This window comes from Netta rufina (assembly GCF_964035555.1).
Source record: "Netta rufina genome assembly, chromosome: 9".
NCBI lineage: Eukaryota > Metazoa > Chordata > Aves > Anseriformes > Anatidae > Netta > Netta rufina.
The window spans coordinates 10,711,178-10,739,161 of NC_140132.1; the positions used below are offsets into that span (position 1 = coordinate 10,711,178).

A 27,984-nucleotide genomic window follows, 5' to 3' on the forward strand; every position below is an offset into this window, starting at 1 on the left:
CGCCCCATCCAATTCGCCTGCGTGCTGCAAGACGGTGCTCTGAGCACAGGGAGCTTTCTGCCTCTCTTTGAAGGCCCTGTGCTGCAGGGGACGCTGATCAAAGCCGAAGCAATTCTCTCCTTTGGTGCACTCCTATTCTTTACTGTTTTGCAAAACGCCTGTGGCTGAGCAGTTAATGGAGGCATCTGCTGCACTGGCAGAGTTCACTGACTTAATTAAAGACATCTAACAATTCTGCAACTGCATGTGAGACCAGGGGTACTCGCAGGGCTGAAACCAGACAACCTCAGCACTGAAAGCAAGCATCTCTCCTCTGCCGAGAGCACGGCTCTGCAGCCAGACACACACATAAACATAGAATCAGGGCCCAAAAACTGAGGATGGGCTAGAGCCAGCTTGCACCGTGGGCCACGGAGCCCTCATCGCGCTGGGTAATGCAGAGTCCCAGCTCACACTCACCTAGGTCAGATGTGTGACGCTCATCAGTAGGAAGAGTTTACCTGGAAAACATTTTAAGTAGATACTTCTTCACCGAATGAAATTTGCCAGCTCGTTTAAACAGACAGTAGGAGAATCAATCCCATATGAGGTGGTTAAAGTTCAGCCCTGGGGGGCTGGGGGCCAGGGAGCTGCAGCTGCCCTCTGGTGTGCTCGAGAGGCCGGGGCTCAGAGCCTCGCGCTGGCCCTCGTGGAGCTGCCAACGCAGCCTCTCCGCGCTGGCAATGTCACTGGTGGTGGCTGGGACACAAAGCAGACAGAACAATCAATGCCGGGCTGCTCTGGTCAATACGAATTTACAAATGAACTTCTGTCAGTAGAGACGCTGCTGGTGCGAACAGCCTCTGTTCTCAGTGATCTCCTGGAGGGGAGATGGGCAGAGGTGGGCACGTCAGATGCAGCAGCACGGAGGTGCAGCAGGTGAGGAGACATTTCGGCTGCCAAGTAGAAGTCGCTGAGGCTTGGTACCCCGAAACCAACATCTCCCACTCCTCACCCCGCTCCCGCTGCAAGGGCAGTGCCCTTTTCCAGCCCGTCTGCAGTGCGGGTGAGCAGGGCAGCATGAGGCACAGGAGAGGGGATGTCAGCGTGGTGTGTCCGGGGCTGTCCTGCCGAAGGACATGCGAGCCGGCAGCGCCGGGCAGAGCTGTTGTGTAACATGTCATGCGGAGTCCGCTCGCGTGGAAGCAGCGCTTCACCTTTGAGCAAATGCTGGGTTGCTCTCAGCTGTGACACGCAAGTGATGGGGAGGGGGGGAACTGCAGCAGCTTTCTGGGCCTAGAGTTATTTCTGTTTCTGGTCCTGGAGAAAAACGCACGCTGGAACCAGTCATTTGGTTGGGTTACGGCTTCTTTTGCACCCTCATCCACAGAAAGACAGGAGTAGAAAGAGGGCAAAATAAGTTACGTTTAGAAAAAAGCAGCAAGCAGCCTCTTCAAACAAAGCCTTCATTAACAGGAAATTTATCTAATTCTGCCATGTAAAGAAACAATGGGGGTATGAAGAAAGAACAAACACATTTTCTGTTTTCACTATGGTATCATATAATCAAAGCAGTTTTATTAAAATAGAAAGCAGAATCTGATGTTAAACTTCCTGAGAAGGGAACCCAGACCCACCCAGGCCCCACGCCAACCTAGACGATAAATTCAGAGGCCACAAGCAGTGGGTGACTGCCCCACAGCAGCGAGCCTGGAGGAAGCTTGGTCACCTCCCCCTGCTCTGCTCCCTGTGTGCCTGCAGAAATGTTCCTGCCTGCACAGCTCTGGAGCCCTGCACTCCTCCGCGTGCCCTCTGTGCATGTGGAAACCCGGTAAGTGCCAGGCCAGGCTTCGGTCTGGTCAATTAGATCAATTAGGTAGCTGTAGGCAGGCAAGAAAGGGGGAGGGTTGGCAACACAAACCCACACTTGGAGATGCCAGAAGATGTTTCTGCCTGGACACAGACAGGTGGATGGTAACGGAGGCTGGAGCCTGGATGCAGAAGGCTGGTCGTGAGCCAACAGCACGGGGCAAGTTAGGCAGGTTGATGCATTTGTGGCTTTTCTGTCATTTATCAGAATTTTCTTCTGTGGGAGGAGGGGACAGTACCAGCCCTGCCCCTTGCTCTCTGTCCAAAGCTGCTCCCTCCAATTCATTTGAATTTACCTCTGAAAGGCGCTGTGCCCCTTGTGCCAACTGCCCCCAGCAGCAGGAAGGGAACAGGCTCCAACTGGCTGCGTTTCGGAGCCAGGAAATCTGGGCTGGAGATGGGCTGCAGGGGGAGATCTGCACAGGCTGGGAAATGGATTCAGGCCAGGATCTGGTAGATTCAGCTCATGCGGGGTGAACCGTGACCATCTCCTTTGTGAACTGTGACCACCTCGCTCTCGCTTCCCTGTGTGATTCGCTCTGAGGGCTGTGTGCTGCTGTCCCTTCAACACAGACAGACTGGAAGAGAAGCACTGCTGTGAAATCCTAAAGGCAGAGCAAAGTGAAACACGTCCGTGCACAGCGATGTGCAAAAAGGGTGGGTGAGGCTGGTGGTGAGACGGAAGGGTGGGCGATGGCAGTGGCTGCCGGCAGCAGGGGGCTGACTGAGATCAATCTTTGGCCAAAGTTATTCTCTGCGAAGGCCCAGGAAGGTTAGTGACATTGTTTAGGAGCCTGAAGCACTTTGGTTTTGATTGGAAAAGACAGGGCAATTACAGCACCTGTTTCACGAGATCTCTCCCATGAATTTATAGAGCAGGCATGAATGAAATCACAGCTTGCTGCTCTGCGAGCCTGGGCAGGACATCCACTCTTTGAGGGGAGGGTTCCCCGCAGCTACCAGCTTTTTCAGAAAGGCACTGGGACGCAGCTCAGGGACATCAGGGTGGGCCTCGGAGTATTTCTGCAGCTTAGCCAGAACGCGAGGGAGCCCGACAGTGGAAGCATAGAACATGGGGCCACCCTTGTGCTTTGGCCACCCGTAGCCATTGATATAAATGACATCAAGGTGTTCTGGGCCTGAAGCTATTCCTTCAGCCAGGATGTTAAACCCTTCATTGATGAGAGAAAACAAACACCGCTCCAGGATCTCCTCCTGGTCTACAAAGCGGGTCTTGATCTGATGGGTGTCCCTGTACTCAGACAGGAAGCTGTGAAGCCACGGGTCTGGCCTGGCTGTCCTGCCCCCAGCCTTCTCGTACTGGTACCAGCCTTTTCCAGTTTTCTGCCCAAACCTGCCTTTCTCACACAGAAGGTCGGGCAGCGGGCTGTAGCGACGGCCGTGCCGCTGGCGGGCAGGCGTTCCTGGAGGCAGTGAGGCCCCAGTGAGGCCCTGGCCCTTTCGAGACCTCCAGCCCACGTCCAGCCCTGCGAGATCGGACATTCGGAAAGGCCCTATCTTAAACCCAAAATCTTCAAGAACCTGATCTACATCCTCTGGTTTGCTTCCTTCCTCTAAAAGGAAAACTGCCTGTTGCACATATGGAAACATCATTCGGTTCCCGACAAAGCCAAAGCAATTCCCTACCACCACTCCAACCTTTTTCATTGCTTTGGCTAGCTGCATGGCAGTGGCAATGGCAGCAGGGGACGTGTGGCGGCCATAGATAATTTCTAATAGCCTCATCACATGAGCAGGGGAGAAGAAGTGTGTGCCAATGACCTGCTGTGGGTGGCTCGTGGCAGAGGCTATTTCATCGATGTTCAGGGCTGATGTGTTTGTGCACAGAAAGGCCCCCGGCTTGCAGATCCCCGATAGCTTTTTGAATATTTCCTTCTTCAGCGCCATGTTCTCAAACACAGCTTCAATAACTAGGTCTACATCCCGCAACCCATCAAAGTCTACAGTGAACTGGAGACGCGCAGGGTTATGGAAATCCAGGCTTTGGGCATCCTGCCCCATTTTCATAGCCTCACGTTCCAAAAGGAGCATCACAGCTTTTCTTCCCGTGTTCAGATACTCCACGTCCTGCTCCAGGGCTACCACAGGTATGTTTGCCTTAACCAGAGAAGTCACAATGCCTCGGCCCATTGTTCCCAGCCCTAGGGATAAAAGGGAGATAGAATCAGAGACTATGAATAGAAAATGTTACAATCAATCACTTGACAGCAGCATTTCCTCTGGTATCTCCGGGATAAAAAGCAGAAGCCTAAGCAAGATGAATGGTGCACAGAGAGAAGAAAAGAACTGAAGACTCCGAAAAAGGAAGGTGAAGTCTCTCTTTCAGCGAGTCTAAATGTTTGAAAAGCAAGAGCAGAAAGGCAAGTTGACATCTTCTCAAGATTACAAAATACCAATGGGATTCACTCCACGTGATTCACATATTCTCCCTGTGAAATTTTATACCTATGGAAACCAGCATTGCTTAAGAGTTAGAACCTGGTGAGTGCAGACGAGATCTGAGTTTCTACTTCCACCTTGTTGCCAACTTCTAGCAGCTTCACCCTCAGGATACCAGTGGTTCTCTGGGGCACTCACAGAAGAACAAACACAAGCAAACACACCCCACAGAGATTCAGACACCAGCAAAGCTCAGACAATTGGTTTCTCCCTCCTCCTTGCAAGTTTCCTCTTTGTCTCCCTCTTCTCCCTCTGCTCTTCATAGCATAATCTTCGATGCAAGCACAAATTCAGCTGCAATTTCTGTAAAGACTCTCAGAAACTGAGCTGCTCTTGATTTTGTCTCTGTCTCCTATGTCTCCCATCACCAGTCCAGGCATGGAACTAATGTCTTCTTAATCCAGAATTCATCGTATCCCACCTCCTTTATAATCACTTGGGAACATCAATAGCCTTTTTTCTTGCTGTTCACACTTTATACTGGACATCTCTGCCCACCGGGAACAAGCCAAGTCATCCAAGACAGGCTATTGCTAACTTTTGAAGGTTACCGAAGATACAGCCTTCCTTGTCCAACTGTGCAGTTAAAACTCTTGTCCAGAATTCCCATTACTGAACACCCATTTGAGCTGTATTTTTTCCTCCAAGATCCATAAATGTGCTATTACCAGCTCATAATAACACTGGAGGAATAATATTGTGGTGATTACTGGCTTGCTCCTTTCCCTCCTCCTGAGCCCTTCCGCCAGCTCTGCCCTCTATTACATTAAACGAAGCCGCAGGCTTACACTCTCCTATGATACCCAACCCACGCTACTTACGCTGTTCTCCCCTGATGGAGGCTTTTTGGACTGAGCAAACACAAACTAGTGAGCAAAGGCCAGTGCAATTTTACCAGCTTTAAAAGTGCAAAGCATTTGAATGGGAGGATTATTAATATCCTAAATAAAGCAACAACTAGACAAAGTCCAGGTTTGTCATAATTCTGTAAAAATGATTTTTTTAATCCCAGGTTTACAAATGAAAGTCTGCTAAACAAATAAACAGAAACAAGGGGATTAAAAAATTTGTCTAAAGCAGCTTTATAAAGAAGAGCTGAAATTATGTCATCAGTGAAACAAGTTCCAACTCTGAAGGTCAAACAAGGTAGTGTGTTTCTCCTGCAAGCTACATACCCTTGATTTAGATGTGTCCACACTAAATTTTTATACACAGAGGACATTTAAAACACTCCCTGCTTAGCTTTAAGAGCGGTTCTTATAGACATCACTATCTGGATGCTTGCTCATAAACCACTTTGCTGCCAAGCAAATGCTGAACTTCCTTTCTAGGAAATTGAATCTTCACGATCAGACACTACTAAAATTAATTTGAAAATAAAGGTAGAACAACATGAATCAATTCTTAGTATTTCATTGTCCACGGTTTGCTGACTGACAACCAAACACAAATAGCTCCTTCTGCTTTGCTCAGTTCTCAGAGGCTTGGATGTGTCGGCAGGGTGTTAAAACAGCTCTTTCTGTCTTTGTTGAGCTACAAAGACTGCTTTCTTCTCAGACAGTGCAGGAGTGTCATGCACCACCTCCTGTACAGCCACCGAGCCTAGCCCCATCTTTAAGGCTCTCTTTCGACACCATGGCAAAGGGTTTGCAGTTCCACATCCTGGTTCTTCACAGCTCCCTCTTGAAATCTCTTATTCTGTTCCAGGATGGAGACCTAGGGTTTCTCCTCTTAATTTCCAAGCCGTACTAAAGAAACAGCCTGTACATCCTGGGCCTTAGTAACTCCTGCTCCTCTCAGCTTCAGTTTCCTGACTGAGATGTTAGCAGTTCTCTCACAACGTGAACAAGCTGTTCCCTCCTAGATCAAAACTCTGGTGTTAGCTGATTCAGCTCTTTGCTTTCTTTCACGTGTAGTGTAAGTACTCCCATCTAGGTTTTCACCGTCCCACGACAGACAGGCGTACATGCCGGTAGTCCTGCACTTTCTAGGCCACAGGAGGAGGCTTATAGATAAGACATGAGCTTGCCAAGCTTGTTTCTGACCTAGAAAAGCTGTCTCTCAACTTACCACATAACTCTTCAGTGGCCTGTATGAAATGATGTTTAATGAAGCTGGCAGAGAGAGTAATGAAAGCCCCAAGGGTTTTGTTACATTAGAGCTTGCACAGCATGACTCCCCTGGAAATATTTTCTAAAATTGGGCTGTAAAACCAAGGAGAGATCTGGCTATTTAGTAGGGAAAGAAGCATTTCTAAGGACTTCCCTTTCAAATTTATAGACTCGTGATCTTGGCAAAAAATGTATTAGAGCAGTAAAAAATGGTAGGGAATCACTGGGTCTTGCATGGGTAGCAGGCTGTAGAAGAAAGGGAAGTGTTGCATGCTCAGTTCAGGTTGCACGGACCAAAACACGGCTAAGAACTACTCCAGGATTTCTACTGTACATTTTGTTTTGTCCCTCAGTTGGGCTCTTACTTCCCCCAAATCTTTACAAAAATCCTATATTCTTGTCTTTTATTCAGTGAACTGTTTCCAGAGCTGTGTTCATGCCCAAGGCCCAGCTTCCAAAAGAAGACTGAAATGTGCTTCAGGAAAAGCCCAGTGTCTAGCCATCTTGCTTCTGGCCTTTCGTTGCGAAATGTAGCCTTGGCATATAAATAAAGCTACACTTAAACTCCTGAAATTTAAGGCCAAACATGGATACAACGAAATCATTTGTGGGGCAAGCAGAGTGAATAATGATTGTTAATTATTGCGCTGTCACATGAGGTACTGAGAATATGAAAAATGATGCAAAGTTAATTGAAGGATTTTAAAAACAAATTTCAAAACAAATGAACTCAAAATATGTATTAAACAACTTATGTAGAGTCACACGCACTAGAGAAATACTTATGAGTAGAAAATATTCTGAACTATAATGAATATTTGGACTTTAAAATAACAGGAATTGGAAACAGCACTTTATAAATTGGTAAAAATATACAAGGACTGTTCCAATTTTCATGTTAAAAAAGAATAATGAGCAATTGGTGGTGGTGGACTGATGCAGCCTGGAGCTGCTTCTTTCTCTAACTGTTTCAGGGTACAAGCTTCAAGCGGAAATAATGTGGTACTCAAGGCAAGCAGGAAGCTACTGAAAGACTGTGGAAGGGACAGAGATGAACTCTTTTTCTGTGTGACAATGAACCAGAGAAGGTGGAAAGAGATGGGAGGTGAGAGCACAGAGCAAGCAGGAGCAAATGAGGTAGGTCGCATCGCCTGTGTCTGAAGACAGCCACGGACAGCTAGGCCAAGAGCAGGAGGGATCTTGCCCAGCTGGGTGCTGCCTGTTATCAGTCCTGCAGCAAGCAACCAGCAGACAAAGGTAGCTGACGGGCAGCCAGGACTGCACAGCAACAGTCGCCAACTCATCAGCAATGCCATCTATCAAGCAAGCCTACAAAAATGACACATAATGCTTGATGCTGAACATCCATTAGGACTCGGTGCCAACTCCCTCTAACAATGTCCTGCTAATACTGGATTGACAGGGGGTCCACAAAGCAAGGCTCCCCCAGCATTCATGACACTGCTTCCATACCAAAAAGTCCTCTGTGCTGGCAGAAAAGCTACTGAAGGAGGAAGATGTTGCAGTGATCTGCTCAGCTGCTTCCCATTTTGCAGTGATAACAGACAGAAGAACCAGCATATTGCAACAGGGTTTTAGTGTGTGAAACAGCAGTATTTGGAATCAGGGGCTGCATGACTTCTGACCATCCAAAATGGATGCAAGATCATGTTTTCTTCTCTCCAGGGAAAACAGGGAGACCCTGGATAACCTATAGAGGCTCAGTACTTTAAAGGGATGATCAGCACTATTTTAAGAGGTGTCCCTAAAAGTTTGTCCCTAAGATTTTGGTTTCTGGTGCTACAAGAATGTGTTAAAGATCAAGAATATGGAAATATGAGATGGTACTCGCTGGAGAATGACTTCTTGTTATGGCAGCCTGAGAGAGAAAAAAATGCAACGGTGGTGGCATATTCTGTACCCATCTCCAAAGGACTTGCTATTTCTTTGATACCAAAAGGTAAGACATTAGGAAGTCCTTCCAGAGGAAAGAGAAAAAGCCCAGTGGGGTGGCAGAAAGAAGTAACTGATGGAAAGCAATGACATTTAGTATGGCATAAGATTAAGAGTTAAGAGGAGGTGATCAATGGCCTCCCAAACAGAAGCTGCTTATCAAATGAAGCATAACATCTACACCTCGCACAAACAAAGCAAACTATATTGCTTATGGGGGTTATTGATAGAAGCAGTGATTCAGAAAAGGAATTAGGAGTTTTGGCAGGTGTCAAGGCCTTGAGAGGATTGATAAGCTTTAATGACCCTGACCAGCTACACCTGGAGCCTCCACCCCACACCCACCACCCAGGAGCTTCAGAGCCTGATTTAAACTCAGCCCCGGGCCCCTGCTCTCCTCCTGAGCTATGCTGGAGAACTGCCTGGCTCTGGCTGTGGTCCCACTGAGCCACACCTCAACGTAATGATTGGCTTCCCCACTCTACCTTGGACCTGCTTCATCATGTGAATTTTGATTGATTGTCTGGGTCCTGGCATGATCTCAAGTCTGTCTTCTTTGCCTCACTCAGGTACTGTAAATAATTGATGTACCAGAGAGCTGTGCTGCCGTCCAGAGGGAGAACTGACAGGTATGTCATGAACCTCAACAGGGAGAGATGCAAAGTATTGTGCCCTGGGTGGCATAATCCTATGCACCAGTGCATGCTTGGGGCTGACTGGGTGGAAGCAGCATTGCAGAAAAGGATCTGGGGGTCCTGGTGGGCACCAATTTGACCATGAGCAGCAGTGGGTCCTTGCTGCAAAGAAGGCTGATGGTATATGGGGCTGTATGAGGAGTGTTGCCAGCAGGCTGAGGGAGGTGAGATGTCCCCTCTGCTCAGCACTGCTGGGTCCAGTTCTGGGCTCCTGGGTATGACAGAAACATGGAGATATTGGAATGAGCCCAATAAAGGGCCACAAAAATGATTAAGAGACTGGAATGACTCATATATGGGGAAGGGCCATGAGAGCTGGGACTCCTTCTGCCTTGAGAAGGTGGAAGTGAGGCAGAATCTTGTCAATGTATGTAAAACCCTGAGGGCAAGGTGCAAAGAAGGGGTAACCAGGCTCTTGTCAGTGGAGCCTGGTGGCAAGGCAAGAGGCAAAGGGCAGAAACTGAAAGGGCTTCATCTGAATATCAGGATTTTTTTTTTGTGCTGTGAGGGTGACTGAGCACTGGTATGAGTTGCCAGGGAGGCTGTGGAGTCTCCATCTGTGGTGATATTCAAGAGCTGTCTTGTCACAGTCCTGGGAAATTGGCTCTAGGTGGCCTTGTTTGAGCATGGGAGCTGGACAGGGTGACTTGTAGAGGATTCTGGGATTCCCCTCAGCACTCCACCCTTGGAGAATTGCTGGCCCTTGCTGCTTCTGGCCAGTGGATAATTAACAGGATGTAGTAAACATGGCTAATGCAAACATTGGGTGTTACCTTGAGCATATTAGGCAGGAGCAAAGAAGAAATATCTTCTTTGTACCTGGTCTTAGCATAATTGCTCCTGGAATACTGTTCACACGTCTGGTGTGTGTGCTTTGGGGAGTGTTGGGAAAAATCAGAGGAAGTTTAGAGAACAAAGAAAATGACTAAAGCATGACAGACTGTGCTCAGCAGCAAAAGAATCAATGCAATTAGTTCATTTCTTCTGCAAAAGGCATGGATTAACTTGAACTATGTCTGTAAACAGCTACAAGAAAACTGAAACCCGGGTAGAGGTTGGGTCAACTTCAGACAGGAATTCAGAAGTCTGGCAGACTTTTTTGGCAGTTCTTAATCCAAAGGGTGGGAGATGTAGCCCTGCCAGTTCAGTCTGGAAATAAGATACAGGCTGTTTTTTCTAGGAACCTTCAGACAGGGATTGGATTTGTCCCTAAAATGTCCCTTAGTTTAGTTACAGCATGAACATAAGCAGATCAGGTGCCCTGAATGGTCCTTTTGGCTATACTGTTTATTAGTATTGAGACTCTTCAAGAAAAGTTAGTAATTGTAGCATCATTTATCAGTCCCTAACAAAGACTGTCCATTTAATTGTTGATTCTATTCACCTGATCGTTCCTACAAAACTTCAGCATAAGCCCTTTCTGCCAAAGAACACTAGAGGGCTGACCTATCTGGGTTTGCTTGCACCCAGGTCACATGATAAATTTGGTGATAATTCATGCCTTATTATCCACATGACATAACAGCCACAGATCTGCCTCACAAGGCTTGTGGACCAATGTTCAAGAAACATTTTCATTAAAATTAAAGCATGGATTAAGTCAGGGAAGCTCTGGTCTGAAATGAGCTTCCAGAGAGCTTCTTACTGGGCACAGGAGGCCTGGAAAGAGCAGTGTTGGTCTGGTGAGCTTTCTCTGAAACAGAATGGATGTTTTCCAAGTGCTCCATTACTCATCTAACCATTTCTGAGTGCTACTATCAACAGGCAGAGCTGAAAGATATTTCTTTTTTTTTTTTTTCTGTTTTTAAATCTCAGCAGTGCATCGAAGGTTTTATTTAAATTGCTCTTATAAAAAATTAATGAAGGCATTATCTTGCTGGGCTACAAAATGGCAAGAGTGGATCCCAGTGAGATGAAATCTTCTTAAAATACAGCTGTCAAAACATTTTTGTTTTAATATATCCCTGAGTGACTCTATGCACATGCACTTCTAATACAGAACTAGACCAGGAGGAGGAGAATTTCGTGCAAACCTGCTTCTAACATGGAGCGAAGCCAGGACTCAACATGGCAGTATTTAAAAGGGAACAGACTGCTTATGAACCACAGATGAAGCTGACTCTGAAAGTGGAGGAAGTTTCTCTCCCAAAGAAAGGGGTGTGGGATTAGGTAGCAATCTATTAGGAAATGACTTGCCGTCTGACCTTCCCTGAGCTTACAAGTCCAGTGACCGCTTCTCTCCTTGCATGTCACTTATGGGCCTGGGATATCTCTCCTGTGCTGGGTACCAGTGACTGCTAGGGAATTAGGCTTAGGCTTTCTGCCATGAGTAAAGCCCTGCTACACTCAACTTGCTCCCTTTCAGTGCTGCTGTTAGCTGCACAATCAGGAAATGCAACAGCTTTTCATCTCCTTACCTATCACAGCCGCTCTGCGGATGGGCTGAGGGGAAGCACTTTTCCATGAAGCTCCAGTGGGTGTTGTCCACTTCTGCACTGCTCTCTCTGCAAAGAAAGCATACTGCAGTGCTTGGGCCTGGCCTGAGGTCAGCAGGATGTTAAACAGTTCCTGTTCCCTCCGGACTCCATCTGCAAAGGGCTGCTCTGTGGCGGCTTTGACTGCCTGGAAGCAGAGCTCTGGCGCCAGGCACCCCTGGGCCTTTTTCTTCACCTTCATGAGAGCCTCACTGAGAAATACTTCCATGTTGGGCAGCTTTGGAACGGGCTTCAGGCTGAGCCTGCGGGGTCCCAAGGGCTGGCCTGTGGGTAGAAAAATAGTTATAGAACAAAACATTCCACACTTGCTGGAGGACTATGGATTTTTTGTCTCTACATAGAATGAGAATCTGTTATACCTTTTCCCCCTCCTGCTAAGCCCACTGCACTAGGGCTTGCATGGCACAATGATCTGGGTCAGCATTCAAGTGTCTGATGCTTCTTTAACTTTGTTTGCCACAACAATGGAAGTTTTTCAAGACCCTTCTCCCCAGACTTCAACAAAGCAAGCTTTCAATTTCAAAGACAACTCTCTCCTTCCTTTTCTTAGCTACAGAGTGACTTGACTTCTCCAGTTCTTACTCCACGGTTCCAGCTGTCACATTCATAAAGCTCCTTCTGTTCGTTCTGTGAGCTTCAGTACTAGAGCTCTTCCCCAGTGTTGCTCAGCACTCCGTGCCCAATTGGCATTGCCAGCCAGATGCATTCCAGCCAGGGTCCTGACCCAGGTGTTTGTATGAATGACTGGGAAACGCACCCCAACTTCAATTCCTCCCTAACAGCAGGAGTCCCCCTGTTCCCCGTGGGACCAGCCAAGAGGATGGCTCACACAGCATGAGTTGGGGAGCAAATGAATAACAAGGAAGAGTTCATGCTTCTGTGTCAGCAAGGGGTGAATCAAACAGCCACAGAAATACATGAGCCTCATTACAGAAGGAGGTTGCTATGGTAATACCTAGAAAGAATTCTTAATTGAGAGAAGTTAGTTACATTTCAGACACCAAAATCCTCTTCAGAAACATAAACCTTGGTGCCCACTGGGAGATCTCTGATCTGTCCGTGCTCAGGCTATTGCTATGTTCTTAGCAGCTTGCCTCACTAAAGACCATGGAGGAACAAGGTCAGAAATTCAGGATGCATCTCCTCAACATTTGCACAAAGCCTTTTGTCATCATAGTTTATGGATCTGGATGTGGCTAAGTGATGTTATGGCATTGAGCACTGCAGCACTGTCCCCACGAGCATTGTGGACCACCACCACAGCAGGATGGTGAGTGGGCCCCCTCTGATGGGAACCCAGAGGTGAGAAGTTCTCTTGTGTGTAACGTCATTGGCCTGGCTTCTGTTATGAGCTCTGCGTAGGAGCACGTTTCTTTCAAAGGTGGCATATTGCATCCAGCGCTCTCTTCCCTTCCACTGTCTGACTGAAAATGCTGCTGCATCAGCAGAAGATTCAGGAGCAGGATATCTGGAGCCCCAACATACACAGGGTACTGAAAAGCAGGAATAATGGCAGCACTGCAATTGTGGTTTTCCAAAGAACATGTCCTGACTCTAACTCTTCCTCTAAGACCAGATGCTTTTAAGAGGGGAAAAAAACAACAAAAAACACATGAATTCCCAGGCTGAGTTGGTATTGATTTCCTGAAACAGTGGTCTTCAGAGGTCAGGCTCTTTAACTAAGCCTTTTAGAGAACACAAAGATGAACGCTGACTGTGTAAGTAGCTTCCCTTGTAACATGAGTCCATCAAAATGCTTCCACACTGACAATGAATATAGCTTGGATTTGCCAGTACTGCAGGATTTCAGTCAAGATATTTCTTTATTTTTGAACCCTGTGTCTTCCCTAAGTGTATGTTTTTAGTATGAGAATGCTCTTCATCCATAGTTCTTTATTAAGGACTGAAATAGTGGGTTTAGTTTTTTCAAAAAGGAAATCTGATGGCTGGAAGACCACTTAGGACAGGACAGACCAAGAGACCTCACATATCTCCCATGTGAGAAGCGAACAGAAACGCTACTGGCAGCCTTTAAACATGGTCTTCAGACAGTAAATTGTACTTGTTAAGCACAAATACTGATGAGGAATGTGAGACAGTTGCTCAGACTGAAAAGTAACTCTCCTCAGGGTCCTGTAATAAAACTTGTATTCAGCTGAGCATTTCTATAGCACCTCCATGCAGCTTTCTTGCTGCTGTAATGCTACTAAGAACCAAAAGTGTACTTATGAATAGAAAGAATGATCTGAATTTAAACCTTGGAAGAAGAGATTAGTGCAGGATACCTACAGCTTGGTTTCTGAAATCAAAGAAGCAAGAACGTGATGAATGATACTGGACATCAGTGATGTAGAAAAAGGCATCTCTTGTGAACAGAAGCTAGCACAGGTATCTACTTTGTTTTGCTAAGGTTTGTAATCTAGGTGGCACAAAGGATGGACCAAGTCTATAACACTTCTCAGCAAAAGCAACATGTAAGCCTGCAGTATCAAACACTGCTATTTAAAGCAAAAAAAAAAAAAAAAAAGGGCATCCCAGAGTGAACTCTAGGGATATTACTGGACTGAAGGCAGGGCTAGCTTAACAGGCTGCATGGTGCAGCAATGCTTGTACGTGTCCGGGGAGCAAGGCTGGAACTGGTTCCCTGTTCTTCAGGCTAGCAATGGTCTCAGACCACTCAGAGACAAGTGTGGCTGCTGTCAACTCTCAACACTCTCTGGTTGTCTCAAAGGGGCATTTTGCTAGATCTTCTGCTTAAGGAAGGTGGTAGCCAGAATGATAAGCCCAGGAGACAGATTCAAATATCTGCACATTGTACTTCTTTCCAGAGATGATGCACTAAAGGCCCTTGTAAATGTAACCAGAAGACTTTTTCCAGTACTTGCCACTTAAAGCATGCAGTTACTGCATGAGCAGCAGTAGCTGCTACTTGTGTGGGTTTCATGTTCCTCAGAAGGAACACATACCTCTTCCACAGTTGCTGCTGGTGGCCTATGGTCAGAAACTCCTAATCGTCTTTCCATGCAGAGCGTAATACCTGTGGGGTCTGAACTAATCTAAACTGAACGGACTTTGCTTGGCTCTTTGATGTATGCCGTTGATGCTCTTGTGCTCTGAGAAGATAAGTTAAGCAGCAGATATGGTCAGAAAGCAGGAAATCTGCTTTGCAAAGGATCAGCTGCCATTTTCTCCTCCAGCCCAGGAAGGCTACAGCAGGCCAACAGAGGTGGGCAGTGTAAGCTGCAAGCAATTATGGCAAATTTTCAATTTTTTGATGCCATCAGGTGGACAAATTATGTAATGCAGCTTTGAATTAGTGCAGTGGTTATCAAACACATTCAATGAAAGAACATTCTTCTAGTCTCTAAGGACTTAGCTTCTGCCTATTCCTTCCTTCCTTAAATAAAAAACCTTCGAGAGCGAAAACTTTCTCTTGCATAAACAAGCAATTTCCTCTGAAGAAGGACAGGAATGCACACTCATTTCCTAGTCTGTGTTATGTAATTACTGGTTTTGACTAAAAAAAAAATAAATTTGTACTTAGATTAAATGCCTGTGTATTCCTACAGACATTGATTCAGAGCTGTTCAGAAGGTGTTCTTCATTAAGAATGTTCCATGAAGTTTTACGGATGAAAGTTTCCCAGCCTACCTACCACAAAGGCAGTTCTGTCACCTATGGATAGAAACAATCAGGGACCCTTGCTTCAGTGAGGCCACTCATCTAAGGCTGATCTCTCGCCCTGAGTTACTGCAGCTTCAGTGCTGAGAAAGCTTTAAAAGAAAATCCTATCTGAATGGGTCCTTTGAGATGGATCTTGCAGTAGAGCACTCCCGGGCTAGGAGGAAAAATTCTCTCAGTGACAATGAGTTATTTAGCCAAACTGCTCTGTAAGAAGCCAGCAGTTGTTAGCCTTGTGTATGTTTGTTTGTTTTTAAAGAAAAAGATGTTGCCATATGAAGTGGATTTCTGTGCAATTCTGTTTCTAAGATTGTCTGAAAAATGTTTACTGAAAACATAACGTAGCTGGTCTGGGATTGTTTCCCCACACTACATGAGACTGTCATATCTCTTCTGCAGCCCTAAGTTACAGAGATACAGAACTAAAAGTGCTATTTTGCTGTTGTATGGCAGGAGAATTTTATTAAATTTATGCGAAGGCCAAAGCCAGGAAGGACTCTAAAAGAATGTAAGGATTCTGGGTACCCCATTCTGTCTGCTTGATTAGGTCACCTGAGGATAAACAAGGCAACAAAACTTTTCATGATATTCTGCAAAGTCTAAAGATAAATCTTCCAAGTAGGAGAGAGATAAAGAGGAGCTGGTCTCCAGTATTTTCACTGTTAAAGAACATCCTGCAAATGCCAGTAGAGCTGTTAGATGAGGTTTGAAAGCATTTTTCTTTAAAGTTCTGTTGGAGTTGGTATACAGTGTGATGACATGAAATGTCTTCAGTGACACCACTCATTTTTCACTGGAGCAAGAAACAGAACTGCTACTGCAAATAATGAGAGCCTGGACCAGACAGGTTACCTGCTGGACATCCAGTCAGGATTCCTGCATGCTTACACAGTTCTCAAGTTTCCTTGCTAGTGACGCTTTCCAGTGAAACTGAAGCTATAGAACAGGAATTTGCCAGTAATGGCAGTGCACAAGAGTTCCAGAAAGCAAGTTCTACTGAGAAATAGTGTGGTCAGTGACTCATTCCTGAGGTTTTCCTCTAAGGTCAAGCTGACTTTGACAATTCTCAACTACTGCATATCTGTCACAGAAGAAACAACCATACAAATGTCTGCAACTCACCCAGTTTCACTTAGCTTTTGTTGAAAGCCAGGATGCTTGCCAGTTTGCTAGTTCTAGCAATGTATCTATCACTCTTTTTATGATATACTGATTTTGCCATCGGTACTGGTATCAATCTTACACATGGTCTCATTCAGAGGCTGAGAGGGTACATCAAAGGGAACAGTATTTTCTGGGTTATTCAGTCAAGCAAAGTAGTAATATTTCATTGCCCTCCTAGCTGATGGAGAAACAGAACTCTCATTCAAAACAGGCAAGATCAGTGAACCAAAGTGCCTTTTTGCTTTTTTTAAGCAATAGTGAAGTAGGTTGGATGTTAGGAAGAACTTATTTATTGAAAGGGTTGTTAGGCATTGGAACGGGCTGCCCAGGGAAGTGGTTGAGGCACCAACCCTGAAGGTCTTTAAAAGACATCTCGGTGTAAAGCTTAGTGATATGGTTTAGTGGAGGATTTGGTAGTGCTAGGTCAGAGGTTGGATCTTGGAGGTCTATTCCAACCTAGATGACTCTGTGATTCTGTATATTCCCTGTCTTCCCAAAGTTTTATGTTTAAATAGATTACATATGGGGAAAGAGAAAAGGATTGCTTGTGTCATCAGTTCTGCACCAGAACTGAAGCCCCAGAATCATTAGCATGAATATGTTGAGAAGGAAGAACATCTATTATGGAAGACCCAGCCAAAGAACGTGCTTTTGCATCTATCTGATAAATCCCACATTGCAGCTAAGTATTCAAGACACTGATTTTTGAAGAATAGTGTATTCTTTGAGCTGTCTTGAAAATATGGTGCATTGTCATCTAGGACAAAGCTGAGGCTGCTTCAACCCCTAGCATGGGAGAAATACTCCTACAGAGAAGGAGAATTGTTCTTCTTTGCAGTAAAGAAAACTGCAGGAGCACCCCAGTTTAGAAAAGCATTGCCCGTAAAGGCCATGTGATCAGAACAGCAAGGTTGTGTTTTTCCTTCCTTGCGTGCATCTCGTGTGAAAGAGCTCCACATCAAAGACTGACTCTTGTCAGGATATCTCCAAAATGGGCATCTCACCACACAACCCAAGGACAGCAAGACTCATGGGCCTTTGAGTTCAGCTGAGGATGTGCCAGTCCCTCCGCTAGAGGGAGACAATTATTTTTTATCAGCCCTTATTGATGATGCAACAGGTCTACACCCAATACCAGCTGTCATCCAAAGCTATACATGGGAAGAGCTCATATTCTCCCAAATCAGTTGAGTGCAGTAGCCCAGAGGAGTATGCAAGTTTGGATATATAATTAATAAGCACAGGGACTCCTTATTTCTGTTTTTCTCCGAATCCTCATTTGAATTTCTGCAGCTCTCCAGCATCTGATTTTTTCCACGTTTGCTTAACAGAAAAATTCTGCAGCTAATTCTGTTTCAGATGGATGCCAAAACCCAATGAATGGAGCATATGGAACAAACTAGTGGGCTTTGTTCTGACTCTCTTCGGCCTCAACAATTATTTCTTGGCATTGCTACAGTTCTTTCCTCACCAATCAGCTTGTTTGCCAAGCGAATTCCTGCCTCAACTGTGTTCTCTTCCACAACTTCATCAACCAAGCCCAGCTTCAGTGCTTCAGTTGCTGGAATGTGTCTTCCTGTGATTAAAAAAAAAGAAATAAGGTGACTACAGTGGGGCATTACAGGTGACTTCATTCTTTTTATATCTGGTCAAATGGCTTGTGTAGCTGGCTTCAAGCATGAGACAAGCTCATTGAGCACAAAATGCATCACGAGCTGTACGCCTCAGAAGCGCATACATCCCCTTCCTAGCCAATCCTTACGGGAAGCAAGCTGAATTTCAACCCAAGCAGCTATGTGTTTAAAAAACAAAACCAAAAGGTATTAGGCTTCATTAGACCAACGTGATGGTATGACTCGGTCATCCTCACAAACACAGCAAGGCTGAGGTACAGTACTTTACCTGTAGTGATTAGATCCAGAGCAGCTGGCACCCCGATCAGTCTGGGTAGTCGCTGAGTGCCTTCAGCACCTGGAAGTAACCCAATGGTGACTTCTGGTAAACCCATCCGTGCCTAAAGTGAAGTCAAATTCAACAAGTTGTCTTAGCAAGAGTGTTAATTATGAACCAAGCAGACCTGATTACATGTGATGCTCCTCTAGGAATCCTCAAAGAACTTCTATATAGAAACCTCATCCTTGCTTTTTGCCATGTAAGACAAACCCACTCACCCTTTTCAACAACTTATGTACAGGAGCAGAGGAGGTGTCACGCTTCAGAGGATGTGTGGGTGCTAGCACAGCACTGAATTAGACCAAAGGGGACAACAGCATCACCCCAGACCGCAATGCATGTGCAGACAAGGCAAGTAGTTGTTAGTAAATGCTGGAGGGTTGTCTGTGACTTGCTATCTCCCTACCCCAGTTCTTAGAAATGTATTGAAGGAAGAGTGGTACCACTCACTTACTGAGATTCTGAACTAACCCTCCTTCCAAAGTGCTCAAATGGTTCTTGATGCACTTGAGGTTTAGTAGGGTGACAGCAGGAAGAGGGCTCCTGTCTTCTTTTAAAAATCTATGTAGTTTGTTACTTTAAAAAAAGTACATTTCCAGTTGAGCTTTTGAGAGATGTAGGGTTATTTTAAGACTACTACTTCAGGCATCCTTCTTAGGTGGCATACAGGACATGCAGAGTACCTCTTTATGGTGTTATAGGAACCCACATTGTCAGGGGAAAGTGGTTCATGCTGCAAAAATGAGGAGATGCTCCTATCAGTGAAGAGTCTATGTAAGGAGACCAGGTGCTGCTTAAAAGGCAGTTCAGCAATCCTGAAGGTAGAGATTCAAGAGGAAAAAAAAACTTTTAAAGACTTAAGTGTGTGGGGGGAGAAGCTGTGTGTTGGATAGAGTGCTCCCTGAGGAAACAGAGCCTGTGGGAAATCAAATTGCAAGTGCTCTATGCTAGCTGAGTTTCCTCTTGAAACTAGTTACCTATTGAAACTAGGTCACTAGCAGAAAGAAATGCAAAATTCATGTGGCTGGGGAGAAAAGTAAGAGAAAAGTCATGCTGCATAAGCCAACTACATAGAGTTCAAATAATGACTACTGAGACCGAAGGCAAATTAACACTCAGTCTCTGAAGTTTCTCTGCAGGAAAGATGCAGAAAGCTCCTCTTCAGGAGCAGCCTCTAGTTCAGTATGTTACCTGCACATGTGCAATCCGATAGTGACAGCCAAGCGCCACCTCCAGGCCTCCTCCCAAGGCAATGCCTTCAATGGCAGCCACCACAGGCTTCTCGCTCCTTTCGATGAGAGAAACTAAAGGGCCCAAGGCAATACCCTGTCTCTTTGGAGAAGAAAATCCTTGAATGTCAGCACCTGGGAAAGCACAAAGATGAAAAGGAATTACTGGGGAAAGCAGCGACTGGAATGATCCTTCCCTTGGTGCCATTACACATCACTGCTCACAGATGACTGAGCTCTTGCAGAGATGCTGCTGGCAGGAGAGTGGTTAACAGGGAGCAACCCCTTTGGGGACCAGCTGCAAGAAAGCCAGGCTCCTTAAGCCTATTCAGAGAGCTAGGGGGATTGCAAAGCACAAAAATACATAATTGTAATGATCGTGCAGTTACTAAGGTGGTTTCCTGTTTAAAAGAGGAAAAAAAAAAAAAAAACCTGAGTCTGGAATAGTTAAGTTCAAGTTACTACTAACAAGCGATGTTGAGCTCCACAAAAATTCTCTACCTTCACAGATTTCTACAACTGGAGGAGATCTGTTACTCCTACCTGCCCTGTCCAATCTCTCATGTGCCCCATGTCAATCATGGGACAGCAGAGTCGGAAAAAAAAATCCACTGTCTTGTAGCCATTTTATCAATAGTGTTATAAGGCAGAGAATCGTCAGATGTGGTGGGCAGGGAGTATTTGCTCTCTTTCTCAGACTGATTGAAGAAACTTGCCTTACCTGCACTGAATTTCCCATTTTCGCCACAAATCATAACAGCTTTCACTGAAGGATCTGCATCCGCTCTCTTCAGTCCATCCTCTAACGCCTGAAGAACTGTTAAACTGAAATGAATGAGAGTCAGCAACTAATGGTCAACTACGTTACCTTTCCATCAACACCAAGAGGCTCAGTGAAAATAAGCAGTAAGTCCATGCAAGTCTGTCCTCTGACTGGTCTTCTGCCATAGTCCCTGTGAGTGAATCTTCATTAGTCTCTCACTTTAAGGCCAAGTGTCAAAACCCACAAGCTTATCGCTGCTGACTGACCTGTCACTCAGCTGCTGCAGAGTCTTCTTGTGATTATGATATTCCTGTTTCCAAAGCAAACAGCACAGAGAAATGTTCTTTTGAAAATGTCTTTTTGAATTAAACATTCAGATTTTTAGGAAAATAGTTTAGCATAATTTGAAAGTAATTAATGCTAAACCACTGCTAACCTACAAACTTTTTAAAAGGGAAATGAGCTCTGGGGATAAAAAGCCATCTTTCAAACACCTGGCATAGAGCTGGTGCTGTGCTGACAATTATGAAGCTTTCACTTTGCAAAGACCAGGCTTGAACTTGTGTGGTGTCCTGTCAAAGTGAATTTGGGCCTAAAACACTAAGAATTTTTTTGTCATCTGAACATATCTCCACAGACACAAGCTGTTAATGTGTCCAGTGAAGAATTACTAAAGAACTTCAAAACTGAACAGTTAAGTATAACTAGTATTTTTACAAATCAGATATTAAGCAGAAATCTGAACTGACTATTCATCCACTTGGTATTTGAAGCTTAAAAGCTAAATATAAAAAGCTCAATACGTGCTCTCCATGTCCTTCCATAAATATGTTTTGCTTTAGAAGATGGTGACAAAGACTGATGGTAGGTAAAGAAGCATTGATGCCTATCACCTATTAATAGAAGCAGTAACAAAAATGGTGTGTATATATAGTTTAGATACCAAACCATGTTCACATGCATGCATTTTTAAGCACATTAAGTGTGTATGTTGTGGGGGGAGGTTCTTTTCTGCATGCATATAAGCTACAGCTGTAGATAATGACTCTGATTCAGGAAATTTGAGCCATAAGTGGATAGAGAAATACTCAAGTATTATATGTGCTTGTCCAGTCCTTCATAAATAAATACAACTTCTCTGTTGTATTTCAGTGGGATAACTGGAGCAAAGGAACTGTGAATCATTTCTGTGATCTATCTTAGGTCAGGTTCCTATCCAGAGGAGCTGACAAAGCACAGCCCAGCATGTATGTATAATCTGGGCTATAGGAAAGCCACTGATAAAAAAAAATAAAATAAAATAATATTTTGTAAAGTAATAAAAATGATGGCTACATTATTCAGACCTTGTATATTGAAACTTCTTTGTAATCAGGTTTCTAAACTTCTATATTGGCATTTCTTTTGTAAACCCCAGTTGAGAACTGTACAGGGTTTTTTAGTTCCTCATTTCCACTTACAGAGGTTAGGCAAGTGAGAGTCTCTGCGAAACTGGTACTGCCACACAGAATTTTTCAATTCTGATTCACTGTTCTGGACTTGATCCCTGGTGAGAACAGGCACTGTCCCAATCTGAACCTGCCCTCTGCTACTGGCTGAGTCTCCACATCACATCTGTGATCAAACTCTGTTCTTTCCTTGTCCTCTGGTTTTGAGTCCCTGACCAGGAAGGAAAGCAGAATGCTTCTTCTTTCCACCTCTGCAGGGCAGCACGCAACTGGGCATTGCTACTGAACTTCCAGTTAAAAGCTGCACGCGTGCCACATTTTTTTTTAACCAACATTTGTCTGCTTGTGTCCAGCCCTGCAGTGCACCTAGCTCCATCTAGCAGAACACAAAGCCTTTCCAATTTTAGTAAATGGTTTCTTACTCTCTGGGGAAAATACATGTTAAAAACTTGGTTTTATCTCTTTTGTAACATCAAGTGCTGTGGCTACTGCTGTTTGAGGAGGACCCACAGGCTGCACCCTGTGCTTGGGTCTAGTTTTTGCATCAGTGCCCGGCCACAGAAGTACCAAATTCACCTAATGCTGGAAGATTAAAGGGAAAACCTTTATGAAATGTCACTGCCCCTTACAATATACGGTGTAAAGAGGGGGAAAAATACGCAGTAGGATCCCTAACAAATATTAAATTTTGGATTTGAAAATAGTGTGTAGGAAAATTGCCTGATTCTCTTGCAGGAGCAGACAAGAAGCAATCAGAGCATTTCTGTGTTTACAGTAGCCACACGATCAGCAGTTGCAAAAAGCCCATATAAAAGGTTTGCCCCTGTAGATGAAAAGGTTCAGGGTTTTATATAAGAAATTATTTACAAGCCCTCAGCAGTTACAAAATACTCCTACTAGGAGAAAAATTAGGCATCAAGGCTGCCGTAAAATAACAGTTCAATACCTACATTATCTGCATTAAAAGAACTATTTTTGCCAGAGAATAACTTGACCCTGTTCTTGCATAAATATTTCTTCTCCCTCCATACAACATTTTCCCAGGGAGAAGTGTTTGTGGGACAAAAAGGAAGAAGAAGCAGACTTTTTGCAGCTTCCTGTTGTTCTAAAATGGAGCAATATGTTTGCTCCAAGACAGGTTAAAGTCCAACACAGAGGCTGTGTGGCTCAGTAACTCACGAGCTGTAACTGGTACTAAAAGATATAAGCTTTCATGCTTCCATGAAAGCAATCATAGCAAAATGTATGACAGCACAATTACAAAAATACTCAAGGGTATCATAACTTCAAACAGCTAAAGCATTAGAGAAGCAAAAAGTCACCATAATTTGCATAAGTGTTTCATTACTGCAACAGTATCATTCATTTAACAGAAACAATGCAAAAATTCACTGCATGTGTTCCAAATGATTCTTAATCCCATGCTATGTAGTCAGCTCTGCCATGTTACTGTTTTGACTGCAAAAGTTGTTATACTGAGAGGATTCAGTGTTATGTGTTTCAGAAACTCGTGGTAGGTGTTGTTAAAAGCACATGCAGCCCGGGATAAGAGAGTATTCCTGCAGGTGACCACCCCAAGTTGTTTCTGTTTTGCATAAAGCTCTACTCATTGCAGTGATAGTGTTCTGGATTTGTAACGAGCTTTTAAATAACTTCAAATTTTAGCTCAGATTTGTGAACGTGGACTTTAATTAAAAAAAAAAAAAAGGCAATTTAAGGGAATCCCCAAAATTAATTCAGTCAGGCTCTAATCTAACAGTAGGCAATGCTATTTGTGGGAAAGGTGCAGGTCTGGTCCCTCCCCCTTGTATTTCCCCTGACATCCACAATCGCTGCATGAGGGATGGTCCCCTATGCATGCACATACCTTCATTTAGCATCCTCTACCAACCTGCTGTCCACACATTTCTCTAATCCCCAGTTCTGCCGATCCATCTGCCTCCACAGTCTCCTGTGCCATCAAGCTCTGTGTTACCTGTTTTAAAACGATCTCCTACTTAATCAAACACCCCTAGTTCAATGATTGCAAGACCTTGTAAACAGAGTTAGGCCTTCAATTTATTTGCTTTCTTTATGATTTTGTAAATCTTGACCTTACTGTCCCACAGCCTTTTCCTCTCTGAGCTGATGACTCTAGGCCTTTCCAGTATGATTTCCTGAGGCACTGCTCTGTCCCCTTAGTTGTTTTTGTCATCACTTCCTGGATCATCTCCCTGTCCTTTTCCAAATACAAAGTCCATAACTACACACAATATTTAAGCAACTTCTTGGTTTTACATTGCAGAGGTATGATGCCCTCTGTTTTGTTCTCAGCATAAATGCTGATGGTACCCTACATTTTCTAGGTGTTTTGGTCTGTCACAGCACATTGAGCTGATGATTTCAGAGAACCGTCAAGGGTGAGGATCTTTTTCCTGAGCTGTAAACGCCAGTTTTGAACTCAGCATTCTCTAAACTTGTCCTGGTTTATTAATTTATTTATGTATTTAAAGAACTTTTTGCTATTTTTTTTAGCAGGCTTCTAGCTTGCATCTCTCCTATCATGTTTTACCCTCTTTCTTGTTCTCATTTGTGTAAGCTTTCCACTTCTTAAAAAAAAAAAAAAATAATCCAACTTTTCCTGAGTCTCCTCAGCTGTCCCATCGAGCTGTTCCGTTCTGGATCACCTGCTGGCTGAATGGTTCACCTAGGTCTCTAAGAAACATTAAAACGGGACAAAACCCCAACAGTAAAAAAACAAACTGGCCTCCATGCTTGATCCTTCGTGCTGTGGACAGCTCCTTTCAGAGTTATCTGTGTTTGGTTTTGGTCATGCTGCCTGATACTTACATAATTCCCTTCCCTGAACCTCAGTACTGGTGCTGGCTTTAGCTGCTCTGTGCTCTTTCACCTCAGTGCCAGAGCTAGCTGTGGAGCTGCTGTCAGAGGGCAGCTCTCCTCTAACACAGCTTGAATTGAGCCATGCATTAATTAATACCAACATCAATTAGTTAATACCATGCATTAATTAATTAATACCAAATCCAGAATGGCATCTTTGCTGTGGGGTCTAAGGTTAGCAGTTTCAGGAAGGAGGCACTTACTGCACCCCACCTCTCCACATCTCAGCTGATAAGGCACTATCCCTGTCCCACACGGGTCATCATGGGCTCCCATCATTGCACCTATCCCGAAACTGCAGCTCCTCCAGCCTCATTTAATATTTTCTGATCGTTATCCTGATGGGGGATCTGAAGGACTGCCCTAGAAGTCACAAGGAGCTTGGGACTGCTTTTGGCAGCTTTGTGGTTATACTTTATATCATCCCCCACACAAACTCCCCTACCTCATCCCTGTAAATTCAGTGGCCTGGCAACACAGCTAGCAGCTGGGCCCACTTGATGCCAGGAATCCAGTTCCTCCACCTTATCTTTTTAGAGTTAAAAGCACTGATACAAAATCTCTTGTATGTTTTGCTTTCTGTCACTCACTCAGAACTGCATGTGCTACTCAGCTGGCATTAGCACATTTTTCCACATCCTTCTTAATTTTCAGTGCCAGCAGCCTGTCTCTGCTCATGAAGTGTGTCTGCTCCTTTCTCCTGCACGTCTTGTCTGCCTGTCCCCCAAAACTGTCCAGTTCCTTGCACATCTAAATCCCTTCTTTCTATGCCACAGTTTCACAGATGCATTAGGACTGCAGATCTCTGGAAGTTAAACCTCTGCAAACCAGGAAAAAAAAAAAAAAAGCAAGTTTGGCACATGCCAGCTCTGCTGGTGGGGAGATGGATTAGCTTGAAGGGGAGTCTGTGTGTGGGAGCCAAATTTGCTGCCAGACTCGCAAGTCAGCACACATTCCTCAGGAAAGCACTGCCTGGGAGGTACCCGCACAGCAGTGGATGCTGTCAGACAGCAAAAAGCAAATTTCTACCCACCAGTGGCTTCTAAAGTGCTAATGGCTGGTGTGATGGCGTGGGAGCTGGGATAACGGCTCTGAGTGTCACATGTAATGGGGAGAGATAGGTGAGGCCAGAGCAGGAAAAACACACCAGCCTTTTAAAAAGCATCTGTGCCTGCTGTGAAATTAAATTGTCAGGACTGCGGGACATGGCTCCTGTCTGTAAGTTTCCCTGCCTGCTATCACCTATGTAGTCAGACATCTCAAACAGCAATCACAAACCTGCTCTCCTACAGTCCAGCATATGAAACAAGCAGAAGCAGAAGGTTCATGCAAGGATCACGGAGTGCCCTCTACCTTTCCTAGCTATAGCCAGGTCTTAGCTAAAAACTACTCGATGGCAAGTATGAAACAATCGTTGATTCCTGCTAAAACAGGTCTTACCCTCACTGCTAACAGAATAGTGCAAAGCTGGTGAAGGCTGAGCTCAGTGCATGTATCATGCTTGCTCTCTGCAAATTCAGCAGATCTTAACAGACCAGGAAATAAAGTAAAAGCTCATGAAAACCAAGTTTTCCTTCTGAAGCTGGTTACAATGAAGTGGACATGCCCGCACCATACTCCAGTGATGTGTACCATTTAGTTGTCTTGAGCAGTGGAACAGTTGGCTGGAGCTGCTTGATATAAGACAACACGGACAGGTCAAACCCACCTGTCTTGTTCCCTCACATGTAGCAAGCAAAAGTTTCACAGCAGCTTAACTGGCAAGGCCAGGATCATGGCAGTCCGAATTATGCTGTGTTAGAGTGCTTACTGCTTGGTAAGCGTGGTAAGGATGGCAAGTTCGCTGTGGGCACACCCAGAAAGTTTTCTTAGCCCAGTCTTGGCCGCAGGAGGTCCAAGGGATATTCCGGGAATCCTATATGTCTATACATCTGGGAGTCCTATAAATCAATCAAGTTACTGCAAATTTGCTTTCTCACTGTAATTATCTGACCACGTGAAAATGATCTTTCTGTGCTTTCAAATGTTGCAACAAAAGAATGAGAGCAGGCATTCATGCTCTTACTTGCTTCTCAGCTTCTTTTTAACAAACTCTCTGCTTTAGAAGTTGGACATGACTGCAGTGGATTTTTTGCCTTGGGAATATACATGGAATATGTGCTAAGATTACTGCTACAGACTGGCTCTTCAACCACAGCTGCTTAAGAAGGGCTGGTGTGCTGCCATTCAGCTACACGAACTATAATACACTAACCTTGTAACAAATTGCATAAACCAAAAAGCATGTCTGTCCACTTCAGTTTGGGTGGAAAACTGCAATGTCCAGGGGCTCCTGCATTGTGTTTGACTGTTTTTCACTGGCTGGTTTGAGATCACTGGTGGTCTTCCTTGACCACAGTTTTTAAGAGGTCAATTTCTTAATCGTTTTTAAAAGCCAAGTGCGGTTTACACTTCTGATACTGGGGCTTAATCTCAGTGCCAGCTCCTCTTGCCGAACCACATCTGCAGCTTACAGAGCCCTTTGCCCTACCTAACCCCTGTGCTCACTTGGAAGCACGACGCGTAGCCTGCGGGACAAGTAATGTGAACAGCAGCCAGGTCTGGGGGAAAAGCTGGTTTTCACCTACAGACTCCAAAGGAACTGTGGGATGAAGCTGCCGAGCTGCTAATGCTGCTGCGCGACTGCTCGCTGGAAGCTTCATCCTGATACTTAAAGACTGGAAATGACAAGAAACGTGCTAAGTTTGAAAACAGATTCCACAGGAGATGGCAGAAAGCACAGACTGATGAGCCTGGCATCTCTCCCGAGGGAAAAGAAAAAAAAAAAAAAAAAAAAAGTATCTAAAACTTATAACAAAGAGCAAAAATCATGGAAAAGTTCAGCATGTTTTTTTGCAAAGGGAAAGCTAAGCTCGGAAACTCGTGTCAGGTTCCCCTTGTGTCAGCGTCCCCTCAGCCGACGGCCGCCCACACACACCTGCAGCGGGACGGGCACGGGGGCGCCCCGGCCGCCCTCCTCGCCCCTCCGCCCCACTGGGGACCCCCCCGGCCCCATACCCGAGCGGGGGCCGCCACCGGGGGCCGAGCCGCAGACCCCCGGGGCCGGGAAGCCGAACGCCCCCGGCCGTGCCCCAGCGCGGCGGCCGCCTCACGAAATGGCGGGCGGGCGGGCGCCGCCGTTACCTCAGCGCGTTGACCGGCGGGTTGCGGAGCCGGATCACGGCCACGGCGGCGGCGCCCCTCGCGTACTGCGCCATGCCGGCTGCCTGCCACCGCCGGGTGAGCCCCCGGGTACCCGGGCGGA

The 27,984-nt window shown here is 45.2% G+C and overlaps 1 protein-coding gene across 1 annotated transcript; it reads right to left on the reverse strand.

Moving 5' to 3' along the window:
* Window positions 1-1,545: 1,545 nt before the first annotated feature.
* EHHADH (enoyl-CoA hydratase and 3-hydroxyacyl CoA dehydrogenase) lies at window positions 1,546-27,984 on the reverse strand. The gene is made up of 7 exons (XM_084291858.1): window positions 27,864-27,984; window positions 20,311-20,414; window positions 19,552-19,724; window positions 18,310-18,421; window positions 17,879-17,983; window positions 11,485-11,826; window positions 1,546-4,010 (listed from the first exon to the last, which is right to left on the reverse strand). The coding sequence occupies exons 1-7, from the start codon at window positions 27,935-27,937 to the stop codon at window positions 2,740-2,742; spliced, it is 2,181 nt and encodes a 726-aa protein (XP_084147984.1). The 5' UTR covers window positions 27,938-27,984; the 3' UTR covers window positions 1,546-2,739.